Genomic DNA, 10,834 nt, shown 5'->3' with positions numbered 1-10,834 from the left:
TGCTTTAATGTCTCTGTGGTATCAATGCAGATTTGATCATGTTGTTTCAAAAGACTAGCCTGTGAAAAAGGGTGATAGTAGCATATAAATCCTGTTGAGGAAAGAGTGCTTGCAGGATTCATTAGTTTTGGTGATGCCTTCTAGGGAATCATTAAGTCACTTGTATTGGCAACTCAAGAACATGTGGCAAATGCCACACTGCGATATCTAATGCCAGTGGAATGTTACTGCTGCAAATCCAGATTGAATCCAATGAAGAGTTCACATAAGGAATCTGATGGAAGGAATTACCACTAGAACTATCTAAATGTCAAAAAGAGAAACTGGACATGAAAGAGATACAAGTTAAATCAAACAATAAGTCAATGTCAAACTTTGTTGCTGCAGGAGAAATATGGGGTTATAACAAGAGAAGTTTTATGCTGATGTTTTGCAGCTTCAAGACTGGAGGATAAAACAAATCTATATTGTACAGCTCAAATTTACAAAATCTGACCTTAGTGTGCAGAGACTGACATCAAAAGTTGTCAAAGAATATGTTTAATAAAAAATAATTAAACTTCCATTTGCTCTATAGAACATCATAGAAAGTAATTCAATAAATTACAAATGACTTAAGACGCTTGTTCAACTACAGAAAGCAAATTCAGACTACACAGAACACAAGTGGCAAATATTGCAAATGTCCAAAAATAACTGGACTAAGACTTGGATCATGAAGCCTGAAACTAGATATATAAATACAAGGCAATAACAGCTAAAGTTCTTTTTTTAACTACCAACACACTACTTGTCGAGCACTTTAGAAATCCTGTGAACTGCAAATTTAGAATTCATGTAATTTCATTTTCCTTATGCCCCTTAACTTTAACTCTTAAAGTTTGCATATTTTTCAGTTGATTAAAGACAGGGCTTCAACAAAAATGGATACCGATTATACATAAAACCAAAATGTAAACCAAGTGGAATTAAAGAAAAAAAAAAAAAAAGTTGCACCTTCTGTTTACTGTAATTATGTAGTTTATGCAGAAAGAGGCCTGCCTGATGTTAACCAAAGTCAGCAATTATAATTAGGAAAATACTTTATCTTTTATCAGAAATGCAATAAAGATATAAACTTGATTTAACACAAATATTTGGGGGGTTTCGGAGCATACTGCAAGCTGTGGTTAAAATAGTGGATCTTTCACGTCATTTAAAAAAAAACTTTGGCTGCTTTAGAGATGCTGTCTGATTAAATACAAATCACATGTAACAATGGCAAAATACGGGGTGTGCAAGTTATCCTTTCATGATGCTTCACATTCTCCTCTGAAGGGCAGGGCAGAGCAACATCACTAAGACAGTAAATGAAGGGCAAACAAACGAAATATAAATATTTTGGTTCGAAATTATAGAAACCAACATGATGCTTACACTACTTGTATCCCTTTGTAATCATGTGTAATACTGTTTCTAATCAAGGGGTATTGTTATGCTGCACATAAACATATTTTTAGTAAAGTTCTTGGCATAAAAACAAAGCATTTAATTCATTATAAAAGCAGGCAATAAAACTGTATCAAAATATACATTTCACTCCCAATGTACCCATTTTAGATGCTTTATCTTCTGCTCCCCTTCCCATGTTTCCACCTGCCCCAGGACTCGCATCAGGAATTCTAAAAGTTCTGTTCAAATCCCGCTCACATTTAGATCACTACGGAGCTTTTTTAATTGACAACCAGTTCAAATGAAGGTTTAACCCCGTTCCAGAGTAATAGCAGCTTCAGCAAATTAAAGGAATCGTATCACACACCAAACATTAGACAAAGATTTTTGACAGTAAAGGGTTCTCTGAATCCGAGTTCAAAGACGCATACTAGGAGACTGTTCTCATATTAAAAGTGCAAATCTATTTTTCTTTCGGGAAACCCAGCATTCTTGAAAACTAAATTCAAACGCTAATGTTGAATCTTAGAGGTTCTCCGATATTTAGCCAAACTGACACATTACTGCCACTTAAAAGTATTTTATCTTGATCTGGACTTCTCTACTAGCAATTATTAAGCTCACTGCAGAAGAGATTTCATGACATAAAAACCGAGAAAAACAACCACAAATAAAACAAACAAGAAGGTTCTTACATGATGTACTGTATGCAATGCTGAGGCTTCTCATCAGTGGCACTTTGTGGTCATCCTGTCTCCACTGTGTGTGGAGGGCTCTGCACAACAGCAGACAATATAATAAAAGAAGCTCTACAACTACTTACTGTATGTTAAAAGGTATGTGCATATGGGATCATCAAAAGAAGGGCAAACCTTTTTTAATGTGGTGTTCTTATCCTGCACTCAAGCCTGTTCCTTTTTGAGTTTAAACAAAGCAATGGCTTGCTGCTAAGGAGGTAATCTTTCACCCTGGCAAAAATAATATATGGAATATCTTAAAAAATAGAAAAAAAAGAATGCAAGTAAAGAAATCCATGTAAACTTTCTAAACTAACGCTGCTGAGGTAACAGTTAGCCAATTATAGTTGGCTGACAGGGATTCACTTTCTTTCCTTTTGACTTTTTTGTACCTGAATTTGAAACGTCAGCAGTGCACCAATGGAGTATTTTCATGTAAATAAAAACAATGGTGGCGGAAATTCTACAGCTTTCATGACATTCATTAGCTGCCCAAATTATTGCTGAGTTTTGATCTGCAAATTATAAGTGTCAAAGAGGCTGCAAAATATATTCTCAAATTAAATCACAATATTATTCATAAAGTATTCTGTTTACGTCGCAAATATATTATTATATACAGCTCCTTCAGAGCAAATTTGTATTTCCTTTTAATAAAATTAACCATTCCCACCCAAAAAATTCTAATGCTTTTAGCTGTTATTTTACACCATGGTGTATTTTTGATACTACATACAAGTTCAGAAACCCATGAATTTCAATAATATTACATGCAAAATGTCTCTGAAAGCAGTTTGCACTTCTAAACAAATACTGAAATGTTCTGTCAGTAAAATCTTCAATTCAATCTACAACTGGGAGTTATTTACAATGAAATAACTGACAAGGAAATCCAAAATGAGTTCATTTATAACTTAAGTGCATTGTCTTGAGGGCTAATCTCCGTCAGAAGAATCAGAGTCCTCGGATGACGACGACGTGCTGTCAGATCCTGTTGAAGCATCTGCTTTCTCCGAACCCTCATCTGTGCTGTTTTCATTGTAAGAGCTTTGCTCAGTCCCCTCCCTCTCCTTATTTGTAACCGGAGATTCGTCTCCTTTCTCCTCTGTGGGCTTCGGAGAGCCTTTGTCACTATTTTCATTGTTCTGTACATCAAAAATATGTGACTGGGGCAAACTTGGAATTCGGAGATTAAGGCCTGGAGTGAGAAGCATCCCTGGATACAGTATGTTAGATAAAAGTAAAGGGTTAAGTGCTAAAGGGTTGGCAGCAGCCGCTACACTTAGTGCAGCAGCCGATGACGTGGATGGAGAAGAAGACCCACAGTTTTCGCTGGCATGGTCAACAAATGGAGTTTCTGTCCTTTCAGTTTTTACATCCATATCCTTGGAATCACTGCTGGAGTTCCCCTTCTTTTCCTCTGAAGTTATTTCTGGTGATTTTGCAGCAAGGCCCCCCAATCCCAGAAAACTGGGTAATCCAGCCATTCCTGACAGCAGCATAGGGAACATGGCAGCAATGCTTTTAGCTTCGCCCCCTGCAGTTAGACTGGCGGGCATTCCCATTAGACCTGCTGTCAAGTGCAGTGACTGCAGGCTCTGGAGGTTCTGTTGTAAAGCCTGAAGCGCAGAGAGGTCTACATTTGGAAGCATTCCATTAGCTAACAAAGGGTTCAAGGTAATAGAGGTTGCTGAAGCAGCAGATGCTACTGTGGTCGCTTTGGCAATTTCACTTTTTGGCCGCCTTCCCCTCCTGCTCACTTCTTCTCGCACCACTGGACCCGTTAATATACGGTCAATCATGCTTTCTGGAAGGTAACCCTGCAACGAGGAAAAAATGATAACATGGACTGAACTCTTTTACAAACAAGTCACAGTTCTTTTAATTAAAGGATATACAATTTGTAGGTTTAGTTTTTTTTTCTTTTTTGAACGCACAAGTTACTTACCTTCGGTAACAATAGATCTGTAAGAAACATTAGTTAGATTCCTTACCTTAGAATATCCAAAGGCGTCAGGCTGGATCCGGAAAGATTTTGTGTCAGCAGTACCCTTGCGCTTCGGTAGGCGTCGTCTGCGGCTCCGCGTCAGTCGTCGGCGTCATGATTGCCGGGATGACGTCGGAGTACTTAGATGCCGCCCTCAAGCGCTCAAGTCAGTTATGTACATAACTTTACGCGCCATTAACACAGAGCCATGCAAGAAACCGACACTGGTGCCATGAAACTAGGGCCCTGAAAGGGATGACCTTAACCCTAGATATCAGTTCGGAGAACGGGTGGGGCGGTAAGGAATCTAACTAATGTTTCTTACAGATATATAGTTACCGAAGGTAAGTAACTTGTGCATCTGAAAAACACTTTAGTTAGATACCTTACCTTAGAATAGATACCCCAGCAATACCAACCCCGGAGGTGGGTCTGCGAACCAAGATCACACCAGGAAGTCCTGGAGAACGGAACGGCCAAAGAAGCAGTCTCTCCGGACTTGGCTGTTCAGGCAGTAATGCTTGGCAAACGTGTCCAGCGAGGCCCACGTTGCTGCCTGACAAATGTCCTGCAGAGGGACTCCCCGTCCCAAGGCAGTAGTAGCCGCTGTGGCCTGAGTGGAATGGGCCCTCAGTCCCACCGGAGGATCCTTCTTAGCCAAGGAATAACAGACCTTAATGCACAAAACGACCCACCGAGGGATGGTTAGTTTGTGCACTGTCCGCCCCTTCTTAGCGCCCATGTAGCCAACGAAGAGTTGGTCGTCCACCCGGAACGGTTTTGTGCGATCCAGATAGGAGAGCGCACGTTTTGGGTCCAGACGGTGGATCCTCTCTTCCTCTCTCGAGGGATGCGGAGGCGGAAAGAAGGTGGGTAAGGTAACGGACTGCCCGATGTGAAAGGCAGTAACCACTTTAGGAAGAAAAGAAGGGCAAGTCCTCAGAACAACCTTGTCCTGATGGGCAGAGGAAAGGAGGTTTAGAAGAAAGAGGCTATAGCTCACTCACTCTTCTGGCAGAGGTGATGGCAACCAGGAAAGCAGTCTTGAGAGTCAGAAGGAGTTGGCCTAACGGCTAGGGCGCTCGACCTTGGACCTGGGGAACTGGGTTCGAGTCTCGTAATGACGCTGAACATCCTGTGATTCTGGGCAAATCACTTAATCTCCCCGTGCCTAACAAAGAATGAATGTGTGTCCTAATGTAACGTAACTGGTGCTATGTAAAGCGCTTTCATACCTGAGTGGATTCGGGTCAAGTTCGCGCTATATAAAAACTCTGTCCAAGAAGACGAAGAGGACAGTTATGAAGTGGCTCAAAGGGAGCGCACATCAGGTAAGTTAACACCAGATTCAAGTCCCACTGAGGCATTACAGGGAATGGAACAGGAGGAAACATGCGAGTAATGCCTTTTAAGAATCTATTTACAACAGGGGACTTGAAAAGAGAAGGCTGATGAGGAAGCCTCAAGAAGGCTGAAACAGCTGAAAGATATCCCTTGATGGTGCCCAGAGCAGAGCCCTGCTGGGCCAGGGAAAGAAGAAAGAGGAGAACCTCAGAAAGAGGGGCGGAATGGGGACCCAGAGATGTTGCTGTACACCATGCCACAAATTTGTTCCACCTGCAGGCATATACCGTTTTAGTGGAGGGACGCCTGGCTGCCAGAATGACATCACAGACTTCAGGAGGCAAGTCAAATGGCATCAACTGCCGCCGCTCAATCTCCACGCATGGAGGTGGAGGCAGGACAGGTTCGGGTGGAGGACCGTCCCCTGCTGCTGCGACAGAAGGTCCTCCTGAAGAGGCAGTCAAATCGGGGGATCGATTGACAGACTGAGTAGCTCGGGATACCAGTAGCTTCGTGCCCAATCCGGATGACTTGGGACCGGTCGCGCCTGATGATCTTCAGCACTGGTTGATTTGGAGCTTGGACTCCGCCGGAGTCCAGAGGCCTCTGATCTCCGTCTCTCCAATGTTGCCCCCCCCATCCCAGGAGGGATGCATCCGTCACCACTACGTGCTCCGGTTGGGGTAGGGAGAGGGATCTGCCACTGACCCAATCGAGGTCCGTGAGCCACCACTGCAACTGTCTTGCAGTGCCCTCCGAGATCAGGACGTGGTCGGACAGGTTGCCCTGATGTTGAGCCCACTGGAACTTCAGGTACCAATGCAGAGCCCGCATCCGCCATCTGGCGTGATGTACCAGCAGGAGGCCATCAGACCCAGCAGCCGTAGGACCATCCTGACCGAAACTCGGGATAAAGGCTGAAAGATCGGAATCAGACCCTGAATATCCCGAACCCGCTGTTCAGGAGGATAGACCCGAAACTGTGCCGAGTCCAGAACCGCTCCGATGAAGAGGAGCTTCTGGGAGGGACTCAGATGTGACTTTGGCACATTGATAGAGAACCCCAGCGAATGCAGGAGGTCGGCCGTAGTCTGGAGGTGGGAGACGACTGCTCGGGGCGAGCCCGCCTTCAACAACCAGTCTTCGAGATAGGGGGAAGACTGCAACCCCTAATCTGCGCAGATGAGCTGCGACCACCGCCATCCCTTTCGTGAACCCCCGTGGGGCACTGGTGAGGCCGAAGGGGAGCACTGTAAACTGAAAGTGCTTGTGGCCTACCGTGAACCGCAGGTAACGCCGGTGGGCCGGCAGGACGGGGATGTGGAAATAAGCGTCCTGCAAGTCCAACACTACCATCCAGTCTCCAGGGTCTAGGGCAGCCAGAACCTGAGCTAAAGTCAGCATCTTTAACTTCTCCTTCCGGAGGAAGGCGTTGACGCTCCTGAGGTCCAAGATAGGGCATAGGCCCCCTTTACCCTTCTTGGGAACCAGAAAGTAGTGGGAGTAACAACCCCGTCCTACTTCTGGGCCAGGAACGCGCTCAATGGCCCCCTTGGCTAAGAGGGCCGTAACTTCCTCCTGCAGAAGTTGCAAGTGATCCCCTGACATGCGGTGGTACTGCGGTGGCATGGCTGGAGGGGTCGCCTCGAAGGGAAGGTATTAGCCCCTTCGGACGATTTGCAGCACCTACCTGTCCGAAGTGATGGTACGCCAGTGGAGCAGGTGATGGCGAACTCTGCCTCCCACTGGCGTGGAATGGGCCTCAAAGCTCAGACTAGGAAGGCTTTGAGGCAAATGCTGCGGGAGCAGATGTGGACTGACCGGCTCTCTGTCCCCCTGCTCTGCCACGGCGGAATCCACGACCGTGCTGAGGCTGGTTCTGCGGCCTGTGGCTGGACGAACGTGCGTGGGCGCCCCTTCCTTGGCCACAAATGGGGCAAAAAGCAGAAGTTTGCTGGCCCTGGGCCGACTGGCCCAAGGACTTGGCCGTAGCCCTGGAGTCCTTAAAGCTCTCCAGCGCGCGATCCACTTTGTCGCCAAAAAGGCGACGGCCATCAAAGGGCATGTCCATGAGAGTGCTCTGGACATCCCCTGAAAAGGTTGTGGACCTCAGCGAGGCATGACGACGAATCACCACCGTCGTTGCAATCGCTCTATCCAGCGAGTACGTCCTGTCAAGTCCACATCGGATGGAATACCGTGCTGCCTCATGCCCCTCAGCAAGAGCCTGTGCGAGCCGTGTCCTGGCCTCCTCTGGACACTGGGGCAGCACGTCCGCCACCGTATCCCACAGAGAGTGGGTGTAACAGTCCAAAAGGCACGCGGTATTAATGGACCGCAACCCCAGACTGAGGGAGGAAAACAGTTTCTTGTCAACCTGCTCCATACTTTTGGATTCCCTATTGAAGGTGCGGACGGGAAGGCAGTTTGGGACGTGGAGGCCTGGATAACCAGACTCTCGGGGTGGGTTGTACGGACAGAAAGCTGGGGTCGCCCAGAGCTGGGCGGTGGCGCCGGGCCACGTTCCGATCCACAGGAGAGACTGTGGAGGGCTTGGACCAATTGCCCATCAGAACGTCGGTGAGGGCCTCAGTAAACTGCAGCAGAGGCTCCGAAGAGCTTACTGGCAGTTGAAACACCTCAGTGAGGAGGTTAGTCTTCATGGCCGCTGCAGGGAGCTCCAGGCGCAAGGCCTGGCCCGCCCTGCGCAGCACCACAGCATAAGTCACACCCTCCTCCGTAGCCACGGAAGGAGGAGAGATGAAACCAGTGTCAGGCGAAGTGGCGAGACCACTGGCATCCCCCAGCTCGTCTGCCCAGTCCTGACTTAACTGGCACTGCTGTGCCAGAGGATCATCAGACCCCTCCCAGTCCTCCCCTTCATCCGTCTCCTGGTAAACAGGCAGAAATTACAGAGCCGGGTCATAGATGAAAGGCTCACCCATCGAAGCCGGACACTGCGCTGAGCGCCGCCGCACTCGGACCGGGGCTGAAACTAGGGACGGCGTCGTCCGAGGACGGCCCCGGGAGCGACTACATGGGGGTCGGCGCCAGCGGAGGAGTTGTGAGGTCAACTGGCGTTGACCGGGACCTGCGGTGTCGGGATCCAAGTAGACGACAGCGCTGGCTCGCTAGGACCCCCAGTCGCACCTGCGGGGCCCAGAGGCGCACCGGCAGGCTCGACGGCGTAAAGAGTAACCTCATGGTCACGAGGAAGTCTCGAATCTCGCCCGGAGTCGCATGAGGCCCAGGGACCGGAGGGTGTGGGGCCGGATGCGACTCACGCCGAGTCACGCGAGGACACGGCCGAGTCACGCGAGGGGAGTCAGAAGAGCGATGTCGCCTCTTCGACTTCTTTTTACCAAGCCTCGACTTACCTGAGTGCGAGGACTTGGATCCCGACGAGCGGTGATGACTGCGGCTCCGCAACCGGTCCCTCGACTTCCTCCTCGACCAGGACCTCGAACAGCGCGGACCAGACTGCCGGCTCTCGAGGAGCTTGCGGGACCGCTCCCACCTAGCTTTCGAGATCAAGGCCTGGCAGTCGGGGCACGACTGGTCATCGTGGTCGGCCCCAAGACAGTAGAGACACCGATGGTGGGGGTCAGTAACCGACATCAGTCGGTGACAGACGTCACACGGCTTGAACCCGGGCATCCCTACCGGCACCATGAGTCGAAGTCGACTTGAAAAAGATAGACAAAAATGTCAAAAAAGTTCGTCAATAAATGACTAAGGGTACGCTCTTCCCGGATCTGCGCTTGCTGGCGCGGAAAAAAGAAGAACTGACGTCAGCACGCGAGGGCGGCGTCTAAGTACTCCGACGACGTCATCTCGGCGATCACGACGCCAACGACGGAAGCGGAGCCGCAGACGACGCCTACCGACGCGCAAGGGTACTGCTGACGAAAAATCTTTCTGGATCCAGCCTGACGCCTGGGGATATTCTAAGGTAAGAACGTGTTTCTTTCAGATACTAACATTTTCAAGCCCCAGGTAAATATTGCTGCAGAACACTTTTTTTTCTTTAATGTCTTGTCAGCGACACCTTGCAAATCTGATCTGACCCCCTCCCAAACATCCCCCACATAACTACACATTCCAAGAGCAGCACACAGCCGTTCCCCATAAAACCCTGGTCACAAATCTGTTCCCCTCCCTGCACACGACGCCCCTTAATCACCACCTGCATTGTTTGCACCAGTGGCCCGTTCACCCATATGTATGGAATGGGGTCCAAATCTTCTCATATTTCGACATGGTGTCCCATACTGGTGCAGTCAGTCTTTCCATTGCATGCATGTTCCAGACTTAAGTCCATCACATGCCTTGGGTTAATGGAGTCGGCGCTCGTAAATGTTGTGCTACTACCAGCTAAGCCTGAAGCAGCAACGGTGTAAGCAGTCTAGCCACCGAAGGGAAAAGTGGGCACAATCCCTGTTCGTCAATCGCACAATTTATTACTTGTGTAACAACATATCTGTAAGGGACATTAGTTAGTGATAGATTCCTTACCTTAGAATATCCCCAGGCGTCAGACTGGATCCGGAAAGTTTTGATAGCATTACCCCTGCGCGTCAGTAGGTGGCGTCATGCGGCTCCGTGTCCGTCGCTGGCATCGTAAGCGCCGAGATGACGTCACGGAGACTACTTAGGCACCATCTAGAATCAGTTTGCAGAACGGGGAGGATGGGTGGGGCGGTAAGGAATCTATCAGTAACTCACGTCTCTTACAGATGTACAATTTACATACCTTCAGTAATGATGTATCTCATAGAGACGTTCCGATGCCGGCCCTTCGCCACCCCGGCTCCGGTCCATCTCCGGTCTCCTACGCCGTGTCGAAGGTCGCCCCGGCGTCTCCTCCGGCGCCGGTCGGCGACGGTGTCCTGCCTCAGATTGCGGACTCTTCGGCGCCGGGCCGACGTCGGGTCGTTGACTCGTCTTCAGACGCCTCCTCTTCTCCAGAGGTTCGGCGGTTGCTGGTGTCATCCTCGCCGGAGATGGACCGCCTTGTCGTGGCTTTTTCCCCGTCGTCTAAAGGCGGCTCCTCGCCGTCTCCACGACCGCGGTCTTCGCCGGAGGAACCTCAAGTCCCCCACTCTTCGGTCCCTCTTCCTTCATTTCGGCCTTTGCCCTTCCTTCCCCCGTTTGGCTTGGGGGATGGCCGCCTTAGCTTGCAGCCGTCACCTAACGAGGAGCTGCTTTCCCCTCCGCGGGGCCCTACGGAGGAGGGTGCGGTTTTCGCCCGCGCTGTTTCCACGGCTGTGGGAATTTTGCGAATGGGTGATCCAGCTACCCATTTCCCCGCAGATCATCTTCTGGAGGCTCTCCA

General features: G+C 49.0%; 1 protein-coding gene across 7 annotated transcripts in view; it reads right to left on the bottom strand.

Annotated features, from left to right (window-relative positions):
- Positions 1-524: 524 nt before the first annotated feature.
- The window catches only part of CHD9 (chromodomain helicase DNA binding protein 9), a 1,905,864-nt gene continuing 1,895,554 nt past the window's right edge, over positions 525-10,834 (bottom strand). For all 7 annotated transcript variants that reach the window (XM_085637757.1, XM_085637759.1, XM_085637761.1 and 4 more), the window contains one exon: positions 525-3,988. In XM_085637757.1, coding sequence (XP_085493883.1) covers positions 3,104-3,988 — 885 coding nt within the window. In that variant the 3' untranslated portion in view covers positions 525-3,103. The remainder of the gene's footprint in view (positions 3,989-10,834) is intronic.

The sequence above is a fragment of the Triturus cristatus genome, chromosome 12 (genome assembly GCF_964204655.1).
Source record: "Triturus cristatus chromosome 12, aTriCri1.1, whole genome shotgun sequence".
Classification (NCBI taxonomy): Eukaryota; Metazoa; Chordata; class Amphibia; order Caudata; family Salamandridae; genus Triturus; species Triturus cristatus.
The sequence above is the reverse complement of the archived record's forward strand: the minus strand, read 5'-3'. Positions and strand labels throughout refer to the sequence as shown.